At 40.8% G+C, this 24532-nt stretch overlaps 1 protein-coding gene across 2 annotated transcripts in view; it reads left to right on the forward strand.

Moving 5' to 3' along the window:
* cpne5b (copine Vb) overlaps nucleotides 1–23708 on the forward strand; it is a 132736-nt gene extending 109028 nt beyond the window's left edge. For both annotated transcript variants that reach the window (XM_088640193.1, XM_088640194.1), the window contains 6 exons: nucleotides 622–803; nucleotides 1953–2080; nucleotides 3513–3615; nucleotides 12303–12360; nucleotides 14042–14115; nucleotides 17093–23708. In XM_088640193.1, the coding sequence (XP_088496319.1) occupies nucleotides 622–803; nucleotides 1953–2080; nucleotides 3513–3615; nucleotides 12303–12360; nucleotides 14042–14115; nucleotides 17093–17281 (734 nt within the window). In that variant the 3' untranslated portion in view covers nucleotides 17282–23708. The remainder of the gene's footprint in view (nucleotides 1–621; nucleotides 804–1952; nucleotides 2081–3512; nucleotides 3616–12302; nucleotides 12361–14041; nucleotides 14116–17092) is intronic.
* Nucleotides 23709–24532: the final 824 nt, after the last annotated feature.

Raw genomic sequence — 24532 nt, forward strand, 5'->3', positions numbered from 1 at the left:
TTATGTTATAAAATCTCACTTTTGTCCTCTAAAGTTGTACTTTTGTGCAGCTTTCAACCCATAGTTGCTCATTTTTTCTATGCACACGTGTGGCTCTGTTGTTGGTATAAATTAGACAAAAATACTTCCTCAAGCTGCTGCAAGTAACTGGCTGAGCATCGTAGGATTAGTCGGCCAGGGTTACCTTGGTTCTTGGAAAAACTGAAACTCCCGGGCCTTCCTGAGCACCTGCAGGCTTGCTGTGACATCAGTGAGAGAAAGGCTGTTCCTCCAATTGACACTAACTCAGCTGCAAGGCACTGTGGAGCTCAGAGCTTACCAAAACAACTGGATGGGTGGTCCCTGAACTCCTGTGCTCCATGTATCCTAAACATATGATAGGTGAAAACTTTTCAATATCCAAGCTAAAGTATTTCCTAAAATTAAAGAAAATATTGACTATATAAATCCTGATACAGTATGTAAAAGTTATATAAAACATACTGTATATAAAACAGGAGTGCTCCAGGCCGAAACATAAGGAAACACTCTGCATTTCCTAATTGGGTGGGTAAGAAAGAAAACGTCACTGCAATACAGGGAATCTCTCAGCCTGCCCCTGTGCTCTGCTGCTCCCCTCAGGTAACCCTTCTCAGTCCACCTCGCTGCACTACATGAATCCCTACCAGATGAACGCCTACGCTATGGCCCTGAAAGCAGTGGGGGAGATCATCCAGGACTACGACAGCGACAAGATGTTCCCCGCGCTGGGCTTCGGCGCCAAACTTCCTCCTGACGGACGGGTGTCTCACGAGTTCCCCCTGGTGATTAGAAATCGCCCCTCTTCGCCCCTCTGGTCCTGCTTCCTTGGGTCCCTTCTGACACTTCTGATAGTCCTAGAGCATTTTACAGTGTGGTGGAGAATCATGGCACATCGTGAAATCATGGCCATACATGGAGAGTTATCATGATAACAGCGCAGACCACTGGCCACCCATGGCAAAGCAAAGTAAATGTGTGGCACAATCATTGCAAAGTCATGGGAAAAACTGAAACTGCCATGTACGTTTACCACAATAAAGTTTCCTAAGGGACAACCTTCCCAGTTTAATTCCTTTACTTCTGTCTTCCTTTCCACACAGATTGCACAATAACATGCTTTAGACTCTTGAATTGTTTGGAAAGAACCAATCAGCAAATAAACTAAACTTTTCCCTTACTTTTTCCTGTGCACTGTGCTTAAAGATCAATTCAATGTGTTTTTGTGCTTGGAAGAGAGTGTCGATTTATATAGGAGGAATAAACTGGTAAACGTACGATAGATGATACTTTTGCATTGCAGTTTTGACTGTGCCTGGCTCATACTGTATATTCTTAGTTTGTTTGCTGAACCAGACTTCAAAGCCATGCTGACAGGCTCACAGTCAAATCTCTTCATGCCAGCTGGAAAAGAGTCTGAATTCTTTCAATTAAACTAACGAGCAGATGAAGCATTGTACCAGCATTCTTCATTGGCATTTTCACCTGCTTTAAACAGCTGCAGTCTGCAAGGTGAAACGCCTGCTGTTATTTATTTCATGTTTGCGCAATGTTCACCTCAAGGTGTGTTTGAAAAGTAGCTGATGCTAAAGCACTCAGCACTTAGTCTGGCAATGTTCTTTTGTGTCTGCAGTGCTGAAAAACTATGGATTCTGTGCAAACACAGCTATTAAAGTTTCCTGAGAATGATTTCCATATTAAATGCTGTTCTGCATAAGTGTTCCATAAATGTGGCAAGCTTACAGACATTTTCCAAATTGTGAAAATTCCCCTAGAGTAGGATAATAACTTTACGAAGTAATATAGAATCAATTAATTGTATAAGTCTGCATTCTTATTATTATAATCATTCTTCTTATTATGTAGAAAACAGTAGTAAAATATTCTAAAGGTCAAATATTGATCTTAATTCCTAACAGATTTCTTTTTTCCAGAATGGCAACATTGAAAACCCATATTGTAACGGAATAGAGGGGATATTAGAAGCTTATCACCAGAGTCTGAAAACTGTTCAGCTCTATGGACCGACCAACTTTGCACCTGTTGTCAATCACGTGGCAAGGTAGGGGTGCCAGAGCTGAAATTTCCTTTGGAATTGCGAAGATGTACAGTAATCATCTGACAGGAAATAGGCAGATGGTGAAAAATCAGAAAAGGCACTTGGTGATTTGTAAATTGCTCATAATTGCACGGAAAATGTTTGTTTTTAGTTAAATGATGCATTGTCTTCCCAGCTCTCCAACAGAACTCTGCAGAACAAAATGCAGTCTTGGAGTGCTGTTCAGAATTTTATTTAATGGTTTCCCTCTGTGAGTAATAAGCAGTCATCAGTGAATACAAATGCAGGGTTTGACATGAAGGTGTCTTCATTGTATATTAGAAGAACATGGGGTTTGTTGATGAGGCTGTGCTTGAATCTGTGTGAATTAATGACCTGACAGCATTGTGCAAATTGAGTAAACAAGAAACTTGATCAAGCTCAGACAGGCCCGAGTAAAAGCAGTCATTTTTTACCATGTCCTGGTATAGATCCTTATAGAAGAGTGTGACAAATTGTATTGAATTGGCTTATGACGGGTATCTCATTTGTAATTAAAAAAGTAATCTCAATAGATCAAGATGAGACTTGTTAAACTGGGACATGGTGTGATTGCAGGATTTATAGGCTCTGTTTCTTTCAAGACAGGGGGAGGACCTTGTGGAGCTTCACCTCTGGATTCTCTCTGATACATTCTTATTGAAATATAGCACCCATTGAAATTATTAGTCATCACTGGAGTGACACATTTTCTTCTGCAAAATAACTTAATAAGATTAAACGTCAATTTAATAAGGGTACATTGATTCTGTCATGTGTGCTGTTCATGTGTGAAACACAAGTTTACATACAGTGCACAGTTTCCGAGCATTTTGTTTTTAAAAGGTACATGATTTTATCAGAAAATATCTAGACACTTCAAGATGGCTACACAACTCAGAACTAAGTTTTCACAGCGGTTGCTTTTCTTTTCTAAAAGCATTCTCTGTAGCTTTAAATTTAGAGCAACAGATAAGAAAGCTAGAAGCAGGGTAACTATTTTAATGTTTTGGCCTTAATAGTTCTGAAACGTTCTGAGGTAGAAGAGTTGCTAAAATAATAGTTTAGTGGGAGGAGCAGCCATATCACTGCACCACCTGTGTGTGTCCTCTGCTACTGTACTTGTAACCTTGTGTGCTTTTAAAAACGATTTGGACTCTCATTAAATTTCAAAAATGCACTTACAGCATTATATATCCAATTCCTCTTGTTCAAGCCAAGAAAATACATAAAAACATCTAAAAATGAAATGGAGTGTGAGGTGGAGGGCGAGAGCTGAGTATAAATTGTCTGTTTCCGTACAGCTGTTCTTGTGTACGAGGTCCTGTATTGAGGTTTGAAGCAGGGATTGTGAGTAACAATTAATAATGGCTGCGGTGTCAAATTAATATCAGCCCAATGCTTGTGTTGTTGCCAGATATGCAGCTGCAGTGCAGGATGGATCGCAGTACTTTGTGCTCCTAATTATCACGGATGGCGTCATATCAGATATGGCTCAAACAAAGGAAGCCATTGTTAACGTGAGTACTGCGAGTGGGCGTGGGGAATCAGGCACTGACTGCTGATCTCTGTCCTCTTCCTTCTCCCCTCTTCTTATCTGCTACCTTTGTGGGCTCCTTCCTCTTCCTTCTCCACTCTGTGAATGAGCTTCTTTTAACTCAATGCTTGTGACCAAAGTATTTCATGCTAACACTGTGCTGTCAAGGTTAAGAAACTTATCAGTACTGCAAAAGTGCTCGAACTGCCAATATCAAGCAAAGGGTAATTTCTCAGTTTCACAAATTTCCAGATTCTAAAGTACTGCAAATTATATATGGATTTTTTTAAAATTAATTACACATCTGCTGTTTTCTCTTTCTAGCTCTCTGTATATGTACTTTCTTATGTTTATCTCATTTTTTCTATGTAAATCAAATACACCTGAACGTTTGGAATGTCTTTGATTATTCCCTCTGCTTTTGAAAATCAGAAATGTAATGGTGTATCTGTTCCAGAGACAGGGTGTTGTGAGTGTTTGCAGACTGGCAGTACTGTGCATGTGGTTGACTGTGAGTCTCTAACACGACAGTGTGGCCACTCCCCACAAACAGTGACCAATGCCTTTGAAAGCAGATGTCACAGGAGCTGTCTTCAAAAGTGGCAAAAGGAGTTCGTCTGCAGCTGGCAGGGCCGTGACATCCCAGCAGACTGGATTTAAAGGGAATTTGCGACTGTTGGTAAAACCATTAGGACAGCCACACCTTCCTTTTAAGATCTTGTCTGCTGCTCTATCGTGCCCTGTTCTGATTCTGCCTGAGAAACCAGCGGGGACCGAGTCTCTCTGCTCTCCCTCTGTGTTTGTAACTGTCTTCTAGCTGGATCTCAATACTGGGTAAAAATGTGATATAATTTATTCATTCGTGCATATTTTTTCATTTCTTTGGCTGTAAATATATAAATATGTAAAGATCCTATCAATGCTGTTTTGTTAGGTGAGTTAAATAGATTTCCTGCTTGTGCAAACCCAAAATACATACAGTACATGAATAAATTAGCAGGGGGGGGATTTCTGGTTTTATTGCTCTGCTCCAGTGTTTCCATGTTTTTTTTCAGTGTTAGAGAAAGCTACAGGGTGCCTAGGGTTTTCAAATGTATGGAAATAGAACCAAAACAACTCGTTGAATTTCTTTTCCACACATGCTCTCTTCAGCAATGTGGCTTTAAATTAAAATAACAGCATCACAAATTTCATACATTTCTAACCTGAGCACTTTACATTCATGGCCACATAACATGTTCTGGTGTAGAAACATTGTGAACGTTCCTCTGAATTATGATGCAACATCTGGTTCTTTCTTGTTAACCAGAGGTGATTTAGTGATTTGGAAAAACGTTGTAAATAGAGTCTAGAGTGGGTTTATAGAGAGAGAGAATTGTACCTGTGTCTTTTACTCCCCACAGGAACAAAGCAACCCTTTTGAAAGCTGACTGCAGTAAACTTGGTATTTTTGTACAGTTTGCATCTTGTCTTGCTCATATTGTACCATCCACCACCCCTTAACACAATCTTCTACATTTTGCAATAAGCACAGAAGAAATAAATTAATTCTCTGGGATCTGTCCAAAGAAGAGTGACCAGGAACATTACCTTCATTGGAAAAATATCCCACACTGAGAGGTTAAAAGAACTGAATCTCTTTACCTTTTAATACCTTTGAACAGAAAATAATATGGGGGACTTTGTTCAGGTATTCAAAACTTTCAAGAGCAACCAATTTAACTCCTTCTGGGTGAACAGGCAGACATTATCCAAACAGCACTAATGGAAACTACAGGAGACAACCAGGGGACTCTTCTTTATGCAGAGTTGAAACAAGTTGCCCATCAATATTGTTGAATGATAACCTCTCCTTCGAGAATGGTTGGATTAGAACCCTCCAAGCATTAGCTACTAGCAATCAAAGGAGACAGATGGACTGAATGACCTCTTCTTCCTTGTTTTTGTGTAGAAAATTGTGAGTTTGTGCTATACCAGAGTCAGTACTTTTTGTGTTAATTTACTCTTCAATCTCCTTCACCAAGATCCACAGTAAACATACAGTATCAAAAGGACCATCTGCGTGACAGGTCATCATGTACCTTATCCTTGCTTAAATGGTCTCTTACTGTATTTATTCCCTTAAACATTTCCCATTATCTACTCAAAAAGGGGAGAAAGATTGGTTCTTTGAAACAGGTTTATTTGTCATATCCCTGCAGAACCTGTTTATCAGGAGTCCAGAACAGGTGCACAATCATCCAATGTGTTTTCCAGGCATTATGGTCTGTTTTCTTTTTTCCTTGGGGAACTTCGTCAGGAACACTGACCTACTTTACGCTTCAGAATGCCTGTTTATGAAAGCCATTTCCAAAGCCAAAGTATCTACCATTTATTAATTTTGCATGCAAACTCTCCGACAGCTGTGGATAAATCAACTGCTTGTGCCAGGTTCTCTAAGCTTTGGTTTTTTATTACTCTGTCATGGTGAAATTCCCTCACTACGCTATGGCTATTTTCCCATTAGATCAGAGGGAGAAGTTTTTGTGTGCCGTGGAATCTAAAATGTCTTCCCTCCTGCTTTCGAATCCTGCAGTTTCACTTCACATGTCATGCATCCTGTATCTATTAAATTCAGTCACGAATTCTGAAGCTTGGTCTACAGTTTATTTCAATCACCACTTTAAGAATTCTAGATACGTGGAAAACTGGGAACATGTAGGAACCTTTGGTTTAATTTTAAACCTAAATTCATTACTCTTGTTTTGCCCTTGCAGCAGAGGTACCGCAAGAGTGATGAACGTTCAGTGCATGGTATTAAAGATGCAGAGTTTAAAGCTATGGCTTTCTCATTAGAATTTCATTACTCTGAAGGATGTTTGGTTATGTGGTGAAATGAGAGGAAAGCCAGCATCCAGAAAAGTAACACTGAAAAATAATATGAGTAGCATAGTGGGCCTGTACACTTTGACAAGGGGTGGTGTAGCATAGTGGGGAAACCTTGTACTCATGGCTGTCAGGTTGCAGGTTCGAGTACCTGCCACAGTCACTACAGTTGTATCTTGAGTGAGGTACTGTATCTCTAGTGCTCCTGTCCACCCAGCTGTATAAACTGATTGGATTAGAACCCCCCAAGCATTAGCCTGTATAAACGGGGACCAGCATTGGTGGTGGTGGATTGTGGTGGACTGGCTTGAAGTCCTGTGCTTTCTAGTCTACAGAAACCAGGATGGGTTCTGGCCTGATGAGCCACCGTGGCTCTGGTATGGACCTGATCACAGCTGCCCCGCTGTCAGGATGTGTCACAACAGGTAGATCTCAAGTAACTGAGCTGGAGGTGGCCTGATGGCCCCATGGTGACTTAAGTGTAACTCTTAATTTGAAAAGTTCACAGGCCAGACTTGCAGTCTTTTAAGAACCTAAGAATGGTTAATATCCAGAGGATATCATTCTGTCCTGCGTGTTTATGTTGGTTATTGAGCACAAAACTTCACCCAACCCCTGGAATGTCAGCTTCACCCCCCACAGCTGGGCAGGAGACCCCCCCACCCTCCCTAGAAGCTTTGAAGGCAATGCTTCCTCTTTTCAACCCCAGTCCAGCAGTCAGGTGGCGCCGATGTCTGTTGACGTTTTTTGAGCCGGGAATAATCCCTCGGTTCAGCTTCATGGGTACCTTTGAGGTCTTAAAAAATGTTTCCCATATGGCTTTGCTTAATTATAATGCAAAGAAGATAACACAGTGGGACCTGAAAAACCCATTGTCAGGTGGAGCCTTGTGATTGTGGATCAGCCCTGCAAGCTTGTTTGAAGTTGTTACACAGCACAAACTGGACTGTGCTTTTTGAATGCACAGCAACACAAAGTGGAGTAGATGATGCAAACCATAGTTGCAGTATCCTGCACATCTTTAATACTTCAGTTCTGCTCCCTTTCCTTTTTCCAGCTCAGCTCACATCACAGCAGCTTCAGAAAGACATTTTATCTTTTTCTACCTTTTTTATTTGAACCCATTACTCTCGCTTCAGTTTTTTTTTCCGTTAGAGGAAATGGCTCGTTTTTTACATCTGGCACCTTTGTCATTGGTATTCTGTGTGGTCTCCCCCCTGCATGAATCCCTCCTACTCATTTAATTGAAACAGGGTAACCAGGACAGGAGACAGAGCAAACAATGCTGACAGTGACAGGTTTATGACTTTCCTAAGACCCCTGGAAGGAATATATAATTTGATATTTAGTGTTAACTTTACATGTAAGCAAGAGATCATCTCCTGCAAGGTGCATACAGTAGGTGTCTTTGACGTTTGGTCAGGAATGCCAAGGGGCTGCACTGCTCCTAATCAGAGTCTGATGTCTGATGGTTCTAGCATGATTGTAGCCGAAACGCCCTGTGGGGAAGCATCTACACTGCATCACCCCATTTACCTTGAAGAAATGTCTGACACCTTGAAATGTGACACTGCAGTACAAGCACCAACATGCCCGCAGAATTCAAAACTCTTCTGATTACATTGATTTTGTTTAAAGTCCCTAGACTGACCAATGATAAGAATGTTATATTAATTTTAGGATGCACCCCCCACACACACATGCCTGTATAGAATTGTCAGCCTCAGAAAAACTAATTTCAACTTCTCAAATGAGCTGTTCACATGGTAATTCTATTTGATTGTGTTTCTGTCCATGAGTAACTACAGTCTGAGGAACTAACCCAGATACTTCACAATTGAGAGTTAAGTCCACCTAGAGGACTGCTGGCTGCTGTATCCAGCTGGGCCTTCAGACAAACACTCCATTGCATTGTGGAATGGCATAATTCTGCTAATGTGCTCCAACACAGTGCTGGCAGTTTGCATCTTTCTCCCTAGCGACTGTTTATAACATACGTGAAAGGTTAATTAGACGGAGAGGGAGAAAGAAAAGTGTGTGAGAGATCTCTAACTGCAGGGATTTAATTATGTACTTTAAGGTTCTCTTCTGTGAAGGGCAGCTCAGTATTGTATTTTAATGGGGAAATTATCTATTTGTCAGCCCTTCATTCCCTTATTAAAGTGCCAACAACTAGATCCCTGAGACCATACAGTATTACAATTGCCAATGCAACAAGTGAATCTGAAAGCTGTTTTCATAACTGGAAGCTCTAATAAAGACAGAGTGTTAAGCTTCCTGAGTGACTGAGGCAAATGTTGAAATTCTTAGTGAAAGGATTTTATTTAGTGTTTTTGGTTCCGAAGTCCGAAAGCAATGCTGCATTTTCTACAAGTCTAGACAACCTTATGATCTTGTAAGACACACTAGTTACCTTTTTAACTTAAGTCACGTTGTTAAAATTGCATCTAACCTAAAAAAAATTAGCAATATCTTTGGGATTCAAATACAATGCAGCATTATAAAAGCATAGTAAACCTTTTATTAAAACATTAAAGATGGAACCAATTATCTTCTGTAAATACCTCAAGGTTAGGGAATAGGGGTATGGTTCAGGCTGTGGTTAGAAGTTGGGAATTTTTACTAACATACAATTGATTTATAGCAGAGGCTGGTTATTAACACATTCATAGTATGTCATTAATTTTTGTGCAAACAATGACTATGGCAGACAATTAAAAATAAAAGCCATTTTGCAATTTTATATTATTTGGATCCTTACTTTCTCTTTTTGCAGTCACCATACTGTTGTTTTCTGTACATTAATTCAGTCCTAATATTCTGACTGCCTGTTTACATGAGTTGATCAGTGCCAGTGTTTGTTGGCCAAAAAGCAAACAATCTAATGAATTAATCATGTTCAGTTTAAGACTTAATTTTTTTCTGTTCAGAGGTGATTAAAAACTAGCAGAAACACAGAGCACTCTAGGGCAACTGATGGCAAGAGCATGTTTTTTAGTATTTGTCTAAACAGGAAATGGCCTTGAGCTCTACCTCTTATATCCAGAGGCAGCCTTCAGCTGGGTGCTCGCTACACTGTGTAAAATCTCACTGAAAAATGTGAACTTCCAGGTAAACCTAACGGTAGGCAGACAGTGTTTAAGTGATGTTCACATGGTTTAAGTGTTGTTCCTTTAAAAACCTTTTTTAATGCTCCATTCAAAACACAGTCCTGGTCTCTTCTGTGACAAAAGGGAGGCCTTAGTGTTGGTGTTTTGTGACGTAAAGTATTTGGGGGGAAAGTATTCAAAGCCAAAATCCCACGACCGGTTTGCCAGTGACCTCTGCTGGAGTCACTCGAGTGTTTTCAATTGGAAACTGAGTCAGAAGATGCTGGTTTTGGCATCACCCCTCCTTCTAGTGACATTACCTTCTAATTCTGCAACCCACTCGCTTAACTGCCTTGAATCATTTTTCATGATAAACGCAAGTGCAAAACAAAACTTTAAGTCACTGCAGGTGATTTATGACCCCGTTCGTGTTAATTGCATCACTGCTGAATGATAACATGACTGGCGTTTTGATTGTGGTGTGGTTCTGTAGTGTGGGGTCTCCTTGGTTCGTGTGGCAGGGCTCATTGATAACAGAAATGCGCTTCTCTGATAATGGAGAGACAGAGCTGCCAGTCACACAGGAAGGAAACAATAGCGTGAGTCTATCTCACTGATGAGCACTGCCTGAATCATTTTGAAAATGCTGTCTGTGGTACAATAATAACAATACAAATAAAAACAATAAGCCATTATGAGCTTCATTATGAACCACAAATCATGTGTCAGCACAGATGGGAACAGAATGCAAATTTCCTTTCACCCTGATGTTAACAAACCTACTCTTGCACAGTCGACTGTCTTGAAACCTGATACACAGAGGGACATCATGACAAATCAAAACATTTGTAGTATACAAGATGGGTAGATGCAGATGTATGTTATGTAGGTCAAAGGCAAATAAATTAAATCCTAGATATAAAAGTGGCAGCCCTAAAGCCCTAATTCTTCAATTAGTTTCACTAGAACAAGTTAACTAAAGCATAGCAGGATGAATCGATGTTCAGTAAATTAATAAAAGGTATCTGTGACCAGTAAGCACAGTTACTTAGACTGTTATAGTAATTAATAAATTAGGAAATAATCTTGTTATACATACAAATCTGAGGATTTAGGACAAACCTAAAACGTCAGAATGGGTAAAAACAAAAGGTCATTCAGCTCAACTAGCTTGTTTGGTAATTAGTAGATAATGATCCGGGGATTTTACCCAGCTGTTTCTTGAAGAAAACAAAGGTATTTGGCTTCAACGCCATGGATGGGCAGCTTGTTCCTTATTTCCACAGCTCCAATTTCTCCTCCCACTCACGTCGGGTCCACGCAGGTGTGCTGCCAGCTGAAAGGGAGCGACATGTTGTCTTGTCCGTAGCGATCACGCTCACAGGCCGCCAGCGCTGGCCTTCAGGCAGGCAGCCCCAGCTCCCTGTGGAGCCCACGCTGCTGACGAAGCCTCTGGCTACAGGCGCCGGGCTCCGCGGCTTTCCTGCAGCAACGCGACTCCCACCTCCTCGGCGGGGCCTGGGAGATTTCGGATCGACCTTTTGTCCCAGCACCTCGCTGCTGTTGTGGAGCGCGCATTTCCACTCCTGCTCAGAATGACAGCTCTGCTGGTCAGGACAGAGATCACCCGGTTTGGAGAATCTCCAATCTGCTCCCTGATGGCTCGAGCCGTGATAAGATGCTGTGGAAACGGCAATAACAGGAACGAGAAAACAAAACGCTAGCATCTCACCTCGGGGCCTAATCTGCTGGAGCTGGTAGCCAATGGGTGACTATCCTGCTGGCCTCCTAGTTCCTGTGTATTCAAAACTTCACAGTCTGTTCCATCCACACGGATAATGAAGAAGCCTGTAACAAGCTTATGTTACAGCGCTGGGAAGTCTTTCTTCTGTGGTTTCTTGAGGACACAGTGTTCTGGTGATGGAAAAAGAGCATCTGTTAAAGAGGGAATGCACACCTAAAATTCATGTTCTGTATTATACCATTCACACTGTAAGGCGTCATGACTTTTGACTCCACTATCTATACTATACTGTACATCCAAGCCTATTAAGTTACTCCAAGTTTTATTTTTATTTGTTTTAATTGCCTTTTAGCAAGAAAAGACCTTGTTAAATATTCCTTTTTTTCTTTGGCACTCTACTTCTTAACAAACTATTTTCTGAAGGATTGTTTTCTACGTCCAATGCTTTTTTTTTGCCTTCCTGCAATGTCTTTGTGCCAGTGCAGTATCGGAGAGCTTTGGTATTTAAGAATGAGTTCTTCCTCCAGATTGGTGTTGGAGTAAATGGTAATACACTGAAAAGCTCCGGTGCAGGACCCTGTGGTGCTCATGGCGGGCTGTGAATAAGCAGGTCTCTCTTTGTGTGTGGCAGTTTCAGCATGGGTGAGGGTAGAACTGTAAAAATGTAATCTAAAACTCAAAACGCTTAATTAGAAGTTTAATTTAAAGGAAATAATATTTTGACCTGGTTTCATAAAGAGCACACCATAATCTAACTGTTGTTTTTCAATGTTAAGAATACCTGAGCTACAGTATGTGATAATTGTGACATACAGTATACTTCAAGTTGTGAGTTAGTTTTATCTTAATATTATACAGTATGCTAATGTAAGTGCTATGTTAAAGTAAATACCTAGTACTACAACATTAGCTTGCAGGGCAGAGGAAAACCATGTGGAGTGTTCACTAAATATGTTCATATGTTTCCTTTAGGCTGCTAAACTTCCAATGTCTATCATTATTGTTGGAGTGGGACAGGCTGAGTTTGATGGTAAGGAAAAATGAACTGTTTTGATTTCTGCTTTGACCACTCTCCCTCTGTCTGCTGTCTGATTTAGTCAGCACTTCATATCTGAGTCTACTGATGGCCCTCCTCATCGCTTCCAATGATAAGGTGTTGTACAGTATTGAGACAATGGCCTGTGCTTTCTGTCTCTGTGCTGGCAGACCACTTGGCCTCTGGATTCACTGGGAAGCTTGGAGACAGCAGGATATGATAGATCCCCATATACTGAAAGATATTAAGGAGTGACATAGCCATTACACCTTTAATAGATTCATGTTGTTGCTTAATTACTGTTCAGAGCAGAAAGGTACAGTAATTCTAACCAGCTGTCTATTGTTCCTGATGCCAGTCAGCCTGAATGAACAGCTGATCTGTGTTATAACTACTTTTTATGGTAGTTAAGTGATGTGATAATGAAACCATATAAAAAGTAAAGTCGACTGGACGAACATTTTTATTTAACAATTTTATTTAACAATTGTCAGTTAAGCCTCAAGATTAGCAGGCATGTTACCCTGCAACTCACAACTGACCACCCCCTAAAGCTAAGCAGGTTTGAGCCTGGTCAGTACCTGGATGGGAGACCTCCTGGGAAAAACTAAGGTTGTAGCAGGAAGAGGTATTAGTGGGGCCAGTAGGGGGTGCTCACCCTGCAGTCTGTGTAGGTCCTAATGCCCCACTCTGTGATAATTAAAAATAGCAGGGTGTTTCTTGAAAAGAGTAGGGTGTCCTGGCCAAGTTTCCCATTGGCCTTTACCAGCCATGGCCTCCTAATAACCTCCACCAGCAGTGGTGCTAAAGAAATCCCAATTAAGACAAGGAAATGTCTGTTAGAAATGGGACTATTCATTTCAGGAGCTACTTCCTCCTTCAGAGGTTTCAGTGAACCAGGGTCCACCTTAGCAGGCACAGATGCAAGGCAATTTCACAACCTGGCAGGACACTAATCTGTCCCAGGGCATTGCACTAATCGGCAGAAGTGTTGGTAGCTGCAAACATGTAGCTAAATACACCCAATAAATATAGTTTGGGTGACTTTCTGTAAATGCCCCTTGTACTGTTGCGCTCCGCATACTGATTAAATGACAGTTTGGCGGTCAATTCAGCAAAGTCAGAACACTTGATTGGCTTTTTTTTCCCCAACTTAAAAATACCGGCCTGTCTCAGTATTCCGTTAAACACTGGACCAAAATCAAAAGAAAGAAATCTGGCTCTGTCAACCAAAACGAAATACTGCCACACTAAGTTCACATGTGTTTTTTTCCCCCAGTAATAAAGCAACACAATGAAACTTTGAGTGTCAGAGGCGTTCTTTTTTAAGAATTCCTTTCTTCCACTGTAATGATGGGGGATATTTCTTTATCCTTTCCTTTTCAAACCGCTGCCTAAAAACTTCACATGCCAGAACATTTTATCTGATCTTGTCCTGTAGTATTAAACAGTCTTTAGGATTTTGTCTGCATGGATTTCACATTCATGTCATCGTCAATTAAAGATGAAAGTGGTCAGATTCAGGCTTTTAAATAGAAGCTGCTGCTGGTGCACGCTGCAGGTCAGGATTTGCTTGTACCTACAGTAACAGCAGCTCAGGCAGGAGACGGAGAAAGCTCTGGGATTGTGCCAGTACTTGTCACAGCATCTCTGCTGTCTTCCCTGTTTTTTCCAGCCATGGTGGAGCTGGATGGGGATGACATCCGAATATCTTCCCGAGGGAAACTGGCTGAGCGTGATATCGTTCAGGTGAGCCCTCCATTGCCTCTCCCAAGCTCCAATCATCTAATGGCCACCTGCCAGCCAGGAAAGCTTTTAAACATGTATACTGTATATTCATCTTCTACCCACTTCTTCCAACTCATCCTGGAAAAGCAAGGCAGGGTACATGCTGGACAGGACACACGTTCACACCAGTTTTTCCAGAAGCCAAATAACGATATCTTATTTGGACTGTGGGAGGCAAACAGAGCATTTGGAAGAAACCCATACTAACATGGGGTGAACATACAAACTCCACACAGATAGTACCCCAGGATTTGAACCCAGAGCCCCAGCGTTGCAAGGCAGCAATGCTAACCACTGTGCTACTGTGCCACCCAGACTGTTAAATATTTTATATATATGTAATGAAAATATTTTATCTTGCAATCTCTTAGATTTCATGTATTTATTTTATGTGCTTATAAAATATCTCTCTAAAACAGGGTTGGTCTAAACACACAGAGGGAAATGATAATAATACATTCACCCATTTGCTAATTTTACAGCTTTTCTCTCTTAGCCTTGGAATATGTTGCAAGACTGCTCCAGGACCCCAATATCAGAATATCTTCTATTGTTTCATTTGTAACCTTAGCAGTACTGTTTTGGCACATTTTTATAAAACATGGCTCAGAAAGCTCATTATGTATTTATCGGTTGGGCATATCCTATGGAATACCAGGTGTAATGCAAGGAATCATAACAACGTTATCCATTAATAATTGATTACATTGTATGAATTGTCATTAAGAATTCAGTTCTCTTGGCAAAATGTGGTATTTTTATAGATCAGTAGTGGTTTACATCTGCTCTATATTTTTTCATTATAATTCTATATATTTCAAAAGTGTACTAACATCATTTAATAATAATGAGTTTAATAAAGTTAAATTGCTTATTCAAGCACATCATCCATGGGGTACAGAGGCAACTACTGAATGGTCACTTAATGGAAATATCATGGCAACCAGTGTTATGAAACACCTTTTTATGGCTGTAAACACTTATTAATTTCATCCATCATGTGTAACATAATTTAACCTGAGCCTATTTGCTATTTAGGATTATCTAACAAGAGATGGGGAAAAAATGGCATTTTGACAATTGATGTGTTGCATCAAGTTCTTTTCGTATTAGAGGTGGTGGTTTATGTTTCCCTGGTGATCTTGATTAAATCAGTTGTGTGAATTTTGAGGATTTGAATTAATGTCTATCTCGTAGATCTTTCTGTTCAGGATTAAAAAGATTAATCTCTTCCAGCCTGTCCATGTAAGGCATTCCTTTAAAACTCTGTTGGAAAACAAAAATACTTAGATATCATTTAAAAACAATAAAGGGGTTTTAGCAGTGGAGGAAAAGACAATCAAGGTCACTTTCCTCCTGCATAGTGTGTAGCAAAAATTCCATGCGAATTTCCAGTCAATATAATCAATGTTCCCCGACCTAACAGCAGCAACCTTGTCTCAATCCTGCTGCTCGGTCTCTTGGCAATCACGGTACTTAATCACTGCTCTTCGAGATGAGAGACGTACTGTATCTGAATGTGCTCGGCTCATGCCTACCGGCATCCCTCTGCTTCCAGCATGTAAATATTCTAGTTTGACAATACAGGCAGGAACACAGACGAATGAATTACCCCACCAGTTTAAGACCACAGTCTTGTTCGTCCCAAGTAAGCTCAGCCTCCGCTGTTTCCTGAAAAGGGCTGAAATGCCATATTAAAAGTGACACTTCTCTAGCTTCACTCTGAAGGCTTTAATGGGCCGGGCTCGTTTTGCAAATTTGCCCCCCCCCCCCTTCTACGTCAGGGCCGGGCTCACGAAGAGGTGACATGGTGACCCCGGCACGTCTTTTTCTTCGCACTCCCTTAGCGCCCGTCAGCCCTCTGCTCCTTCCCGAAGTGGCGTTTTGACGCTTATCCCAGGCGCTGTTTTCCCATTATTACAGAGGACAGCAGGGGAGGAGGAGGAGAAGCGGCTTCTTTTGGCCCCTTCATAATGAAACAGAAAGAGCTGCCACACGACCTGTCACTATGACAGAACTGCCACTTCTGTCCAGCTGTGCGGGAAGACAGCACAGTCAGATGCCATCTTCTAAAGGGCATCACTCTGCTAATTACATCAGGGCATGAAGTCAGTGTACATCTGCTCTCGGGCCATATGCCTCAACAGTTGATTTTGTCCTGCTTATTTAGGTGATGAGGTCCAAGCTTTTGTGTTAAAATCATGTTGCATCATGCTGATGGACAAGGGTTCCGGTCTTAAATCAGCTCAAGAATGACTTGAGTGTTTCAAAAAGAGTGCAAGCTGTAGATTCTGATGTGAACGAAAGGTGAAATGCCCTGCAAGTCAGATCTATAAAACGTGCACAGCCACAATAAAATGTAACAGCGCAATTGTGTTCTTGTCCTTGAGTCAATGGCATCCGTCACTTTAACGGAGCTGTATCGCCAAAGTGCAAATGTCCACGATCTGTTTTGGAATGTGATTTGCACCTGAATTGAACTGAATGGAAAATATCGCAATTCAATTCTCCTTCGGGTAGGTGCCGTAGTGAGGACTGGTATACTGTCATTACTTACAGTGCTGGATTTCCCATTAGGCACTGTAGGCACAGTGCCTAGGGCCTAGGAAGTTTTTAGGGCCTACGAAGGAGGGAAACGCTAGTGACTAACAAAAAATGAGCTGAAACAACATGCTTTGCTCCAAATCAATCATCATACGCTATCTAGAGGCTGTTCTAGAAACTAGAAGTATCGAAGCGATGGTCGCTCGACTCACTCCATCGATCACGTGGTTTAGCATTAGAATAGTTTAAAGTGCATCATGTCAATCGACGTAAAAGTGCCTAGGGCCCACGAACACCAAAATCCGGCCCTAATTACTTAACAGTGGTAAATAGCGGTTATTTGCGGGCGGGATTAATTTCTGATTCTTAAACGATTTGCCTATTCCCCTTGCAGTTTGTTCCGTTTCGAGACTACATGGACCGGACCGGGAATCACGTGCTCAGCATGGCGCGACTGGCAAAAGATGTACTTGCTGAGATCCCAGATCAGTTCATCTCCTACATGAAGTCGCGAGGCATCAAGCCCAACCCAGCCCCGCCTCCCTACACGCCCCCGGGACACACCCTTCACACCCAGATCTGATTGGAGCACCAGCGGAAGGGGAGGGGCTTTAGAGAGGAAGGAGTGGGGTGTCATTGAAGTCCAGAGCTCCGGGAGCATCTGGGAAAGTTCCGTACGACTTGCCAGTGGAATTCCCGAGAAAGTAGGAAGCACATTGCTTGCGGTTTTGTTTTTTGGCGATAAGAAACAAAAAGACTTCTTACCTTGGATGAACGGAACATTCTGGAAAAACAACAGGACACAGGGGTTTTCTTTTTTCCTTTTAGAAGCTGTGAAAGGGGTCCGAGAAGGAAATCACAGAGAGATGGGTAATTTTTTTTCCAGCAGAGAGTATGGAGGCGAGAGTGAGGAGAGCAGGAAGGACAGTGTCAACAGTGTAAAATTCGTGCCTGTCTGAAATTGTGGTTGTCTAACTAACTGTTCTGGACAGTCCGCATTGTTTTTTTGCTTGTCAGAAGTGCTCACCTACAGTATAGCAGAGTAGAGTCTGGGCACATGGGTGTGACGTTTGTAAATACCTTTCTGAATGGCGTACTTCGGTTTATGACGTTTCCACAAAATAATTTATAGAGTTTTAACTATTTATACAGGGGGAAAGGTGTAACATCCTTGTAGTTACCTCTTTTAGTTAATGGTTTGTTTTGTAAGGTTATTCATCCACTAGTGACTTTCCTTATAAAATGCATGGTCATGGGGTACAATTACACAACTAGGAAATACTGCATTACAAGAAGATTTACCCATCTCCCCTTCTCATGTGATAAATAACACAAATATTCTCAAATAAAGTCTAGCCTTTGTTTTTAAAGGGAAGTAAAAGCACAGGTCGATAATAATAAATAGCATCAAAGCTTATAAAAAAATACATTTTACAAAACTGGTTTGTAACAAAACTCTTCCAAGCAGAGAATTTCTCCCCTTTAATTGAGGTACAGTACATTCCTGCAGCAGTTATTCTCTGTGCCTGTGACAGGATTTTTACTCCCTGTGCTCTTTCAGTGTATAGCTACCCTGCTGGAAAAAGATCAAAGGAATCTGTAGGTACACAGGCACCATTTTTCCTCTCACCCGCTGGCCTGTTGCTGCAGATACCTGAGCACAATTTGTTTCACCTTTTCCAATGATTAGAAGTCGCTCTCTCGGAGTCTCTACAGTCACTTTCACCCTTTAAGGCTCCCGGTCTTGTGTAAGGCTGTCACACTGCGCCCTCACTGGAGCAGATATACAATTCCCTTAACCTTCCCATGAATGAGCAGTCTGTGTTGAACAAGCAGCATATCGAAAACTATGACAAATGGGACAGGAGGAGGGTCTGAGTATCAAAATTCATCTGCAAAGGAAAGAAAAAACATTACTCAGGGTTTCATAGGGAGTGAGGGGATCTTTTCAATAAGCTAAATTAGTTCTCGAGATAAGCCGTGATCAACTCCAGACCTTTTGTGTCACACTGGAAATTCACTGGACGACTAGTAAAGCCAGGTGGAGGTACAGGAAAGTGTCTTTCTCTTGGTCACCAGTCAGTCTGTCTCTCCCTATCTCCTCTTATTTATCAACACTGCCGGGCATAGCAGTTTATTGTCACTTTCAGAAATCAATTAAACAGCCGCGCTCCTTCGAACATCAGCCGTTTCTCATGCCTGTGAATCAGAGTGTAAAAGAAAACAGCAGATGGATATGTTCCTTCTTGGCACATTTTTTTCTTCTGTTTTGGTAATTAATTGATTTTATTTTCTAATTCAACTCAACACTTATTTTTAATGCATTGAGTTATTAAGGTGTGATTATTACCACAAAATAAATATGGCTAAATACAGCGAGACAGCCTTCTGGCCGCTGATTAAGGGTTCGTAGTCAAGTGTTGCTGCTGTTGTTTCTTGTCTGCTAATTGTGCTTTAACCCAGTAAAGTGAATTAAAGCCTTGTGAAATCACTGGAAAGCTCATACAGGTATGCTGAACCACAGTAAAACCTGGCGAAACCTGAACCTTCACAGAAACCTGATGGAAGTCTATTAAAGCTGCAGAAATCCTGTTTTAATTTGTCATGGTAGACTGAAGTCATGAAGGGCACTGCCAAATAGTGATGTATTCTGTAGGGGTCCCCCTACAGAATTTTGCTGGTTACATCACTTACCGTACCATTGAAATGCTGTGTACTGAGTAATGTAGGGTGAGAGAACAGTGTTGTAAGGGCAGCGCTGTACAGGTCGTCAGGTTGTGCAAACACCACAAGCAGATCGCCTTTTTTAAATAGCAGTTACCACTATAATATGTTATTTTCATAGAACATGATTCTTTAACACTAATAAACTGTCCTGTATACGTATAATGGTTCACATGCTGTATTGCAAATCCAGCCCCTGCACTACTTTTCTGCCGAGATTCCTTCCAGCTGAGATGCACTGCTGAAGCAAGAATGTGCAGTTGCTCATTATTCTTTCTAGAACACTTACAAACCTGATGCAGCCTTTGAAGAGCAAAGGCCTCCTGTTGAGCTGTGTTTGTCACTGCGAGCTCTCAGGCACTGCCTGAAGTGTCAGTACCCCCTACCACCAATGTGAAAAAAGCTTAACGCCGGCAAAATATCTGATAGAAACAGGCCTGTTGGTGATGGACTGTAAAGACAGAAATTATCCTCACTTTGTTGTGGATTTATCCAGATGACATGGGAGCAAACTGATTCCCATACACAGTCAGAAAACGACTTAAAATTAGTCTCGGATACATCAAAATAACTGGATGGAAACAAGCTCAGGAATTTTTTGTGTTTGTTCTTCATGGTATTAATGCACAGGATTAAAAGTACACTCATAGTGTTCAGTATTACAGATTTTTATCAGAGGTGATGGTCTAAGGGCTGGACTTTGTGACACACTGGTGCTGCACTAGTGAGGAATGGTGGTGTGCTTTACTGCCTGGAGGGCTGACAGGCAGAATGTTTTGCAAGACCCTTCTATAAAAATACAATTTTATTTCAAAAGCCAGACCTACCAATGCAGGGCCTGAGCTGCCTTCTATAGTAGTTGAGTAGGTGACACAATCCCATGCAGAAACAGGAGCAGGCATGAACACCGCAGCCCCTGTGCACGACAGAAGATCTGAATGCAGATTCCAACGATGTAATTGGCAGTAGCCATATATCTCCAGATTTGCTTATTATTAAATGCTTTGGCTGACACTTTACCCAAAGCAACATACAAAGGTTGCAAGTATGTTGTTTATTTACGTATTTGCATACTAATTCATCCAGACAGATTGGCAGAAACAATTTAGGACAGTGCCTTGCTCAAGAGTACAGCATCAATGTCCCCATCAGGGATAGGAACCCATTTGCTGCTGAGCAGGAGGTCAGAGTACTCAGTCTGTTTCCAGGCGACTCATTGGAAATCAGGTTTAGGAGAATCACTGGACACTAAAATCTATACAGCATGATGTATCACACATCTCCTTTCATCAGCATCAACCACAACGATTTTGGAAGTTATCATGTGCAGCAGCTAGAGGTGCCAAGTCCATGGGTGCTATCATTTCGTCAAACTATTCTTATAGCAGGGATGAATGCATTTTTTACTTTGTTTTTGAGAGATTACCAAGTAATACCTAGCCAAATAAATATTATATTTTGTCTGAAACCCGGCAGTAAATTTAACTGCTTGTAAGTGCATTATGATTCAGTTAGTTTATTGAATTTGCTAGTTTGTAATGACCTGTCATAATTAAATCAGAAGGAACTGATGATTCCCCTGTCTGCACAGGGTTGGCTCTGCCAGCAAGTATACTTAAAATGAAATGTTTCTTTCCCAAATGGATACATTCCCATCTGCACTTTAATGGACTCCTGATAGTATCTTGCAATCGTTTCGTTCTGTACCGGAGCAAAACCTAAGAAAGGTCGGACATTTCATCAAAAGCGGACATCACCATTGAGGTGGCTCACCTTTAATGATGAGTAGGAAAAAATTTTTTGTGAAAATTATGTTGCAAAAGGTAGAAAGTTAACGTTTTTCGATGAAGGTGGAATGTGTGTTTATGGAGAATGGATTTGAGGGATGGTATCATGATAGAAAGATTTCAGAAGTGTGATCTGCCACCAGGAGCCTTCTATTGCAAAATGATGAACTCGCTAAACAAGTATAATTTGGTGCCTGTGACTGCAGTAATATGACACCTACACATGTACAGTCCCCACATGTTAGCAACATGACACACCCCTTCTAGAAATCCCTTTATTCTTTGAAACAGGTGTGATTTACATAGTAAGATCAGATCACTTTATTAGCCATATACAATTTCTTGCATTAGGAATTCATCTTTTCACATACCCCAGCTTGCTCTCCATGAGACACACAGACAGGGAGACAACCTTGGGGTCAGAGCTCAGGGTCAGCCATTGTCCAGCACCCCTGGAGCAGTTGGGGTTAAGGGCCTTGCTCAGGGGCCCAGTGGAGTAGCATTCCTCTGCCAGCCAAGGGATTTGAACCAGTAACCTTCCAGCCACAGGCACAGATCCTTAGCCAAAGAGCCACCGCTCCGCCCCAACAGATACTTGCAAACCATATCCGAGAGTTAAAAGCGATGCAATGTTAAAATGATGGGATAAGGCACAGTATTTAGTATCTGTAGACCACCGTGCAGAACACAATATCTTGATTTGAATAGTGGGCTTATACCGATTTACGCATTCATCCGTAGTCTTGATTTGATAGAGTATCCAGTTAAAGCATTAGCATTTTAAAATGTAGGATATCTACAGGTCTAGCAGAGGCAGACTAGTACTACATGGTTTTATTTACAGTGGTTACATCAGAGGTCAGCATTCTTTTTTCAGCACAATACAAAAGCACATTTTTTTTAAGTGTTGTGCCGGAAGATCAAATGATGTAAGTTTTCTTGACTTCAAATTATGATTTTTTACTTTAAAAGGCAAAATTAGCCATTTAATACTGTATACCCAGTACCATGCAGCTCCAATGAGTGAATCTAGAAGAAATGAACATCATACTGACAGATTGTTTTTTGTTTGTTTGTTTCGTAACAAAAATTGTGGCTTACATTTCTGATATAAAATTATTGATAATGAACCATCCTCACATGCCCTTACTTATGTTGTAGTCCTCTTTGCTTCTTAATGAGGCAAAATCATTTAATGTAATAACATCTTGATATGGTTTCAGATGCTCTTCATTGCTAATATATGATTAGGGACTGAATTACACACACAGCCAAACATATATCTTATGTGATCTAATTAGCAAAAGCTGTCATTTAGGGGGAAAAAGCGTGCTATAATTCAAGATTATACTGCGCACGTATTCTAATCTTCTTATCAATTTCAATGTAATTATCTACCCTTTGCCCTGTGCATTTGTTAAACATACGCGTGCTCTGACTACCCATCACACAACAGAACAGGTTTCCCTTGGTTTTTAATGAAAAGTACAAAAAGAAACTACACATGCTGTCAAGTGCACACAAAATTGCAATCAAGCAAATCAGATGCAGCATATTATTCCTTCAAATCCCCCTGTCCCAGAATACGTTTTTACAGCTAAACGTTTGCCCTTCTCTACCATAAGCAACTATTGATTCTCCTTAATGAGAGATTGATAAGCATGAATAGACAGCAAAAACTAAAAATCATTAGAAACCCCAAAGCATTTTTATAAGAAGGAATCTAAGGTGGCCACTAGCCACTTGATTATATCATTTTTTGTATTTTCCTAATTTTCAGTGTTTTACACGTTCTACAACATTGTGACGCACATTTTTACATGTAAAAAATACCTTCCCTTTGATGTCATTGTAGTGATTCAGTCTCAAGAAAGAAAGATCCCGATTTGTTGGTAAAAAACTGAAGATTTTTCTGTTTGCTGTATGTTGGATTAAAAAAACAAGGTGATGCATCCTGAATGCACAGAAGCCTTTTCCAGCATCTCTCCTATTCCCAGCTAAGGCCAGGCTTTCCCAGCCCTTCCAACACCCTGTGACATGTGGTTGTGTGAACTAAAATCTGCTGGTTGTGAGGAGGGTCCTAGTTCTTCAGTGCCAATGTCTGTGACACAGTAATACAGTCCGCTCGGACAATGTGCATGTTAGTGCCAAAACGGCAGCAAGTTCTGTGGACTGTTTTCTCTTTTCTTTTTCTGCCCAGCAGTTACAGTTTTTTTATGATGTAATGGACTTGTTTCTAATGAGATTATTCTAATGGAGTTCTGTAGCCATCCAGCATGTTTGCAGTAATTGTTTTTTTTTTAATGATTACTATTATTTTTTTTTTATTTTCGACTCGGTCGTGAACCTCTCTTGGTCTCTGATTTGCATGGTGAATTTTTTCAAACCGAACATTGTTGTACACTCTCGTTGTCATACAGTGAATTGTGATATGCTTTGTATTGGATTGCTTTACAAGAAAAAAACAATAAAAACCGACTACTTTTACAAAAGATACAACACTAGTTTTATATTGGAATACAAAATCCTTTATATACTATGAGGCTTTAAAAATGTAACAAATTAGAAAACCATCAACATTTGTTGCATTTTTGATGCCTTTCCTTACATTTTACTTATCTATTTAGATTAGTAAAATTTTATATTATTGCTTTCAAACAAACCAGTAGTCATACAGTACTGGTCGAAAATCTACTATACGTTTGCATGTCCAAGTACATGGAAAATTCCACTTAGAAGCATACCTTACGCCTTCTTCTGGGATGACTTACATTCAAAGCAATTACTGAGCTGTAAAAATAGAAGAAAAGGTCAAAAAGTTAAATACTGTTATGTGCTTTATCTAGTATGACAAAAGACAGGGCACAGGTAGAGAATTTATGTGTAGTAGGAGCTCCAGGTGCAGTCTGACCAGGTCTGCGCCTGAAGTCTTTAGGAGGTACAATAAGATTCCTCTGCTGTGTCCAGGTACATTTTCAGGTTTGTTTTCTTAAATATATCACATATAATATGACATATACTGTAATACAACTGGGTCTGCTGGCAGAAACGGCCAGGTTGAAATGAAGGACAGTAGTACTGTCTCCATCATCGAATATGAATCCTGCCCCACAATACAATGGGACTTTTCTGTTTTGTACAGAATCTTTGTGAAATACACCACTGAGGGCATGGCTCTGCTAAGAAACTGCAATAAATGACTAGAACAAATTATTTTAGCAGTGTGGGACTTTATCTTTCATAATTACCATTAAGCAGATGCTTGTCTCCACTCTGCACTGACAAATGTTGTGATCCAGACACATGCAGTGGGGCCTTAGTTT

This window comes from Lepisosteus platostomus, chromosome 7 (assembly GCF_059453375.1).
Source record: "Lepisosteus platostomus isolate fLepPlt1 chromosome 7, fLepPlt1.hap1, whole genome shotgun sequence".
Lineage (NCBI taxonomy): Eukaryota > Metazoa > Chordata > Actinopteri > Semionotiformes > Lepisosteidae > Lepisosteus > Lepisosteus platostomus.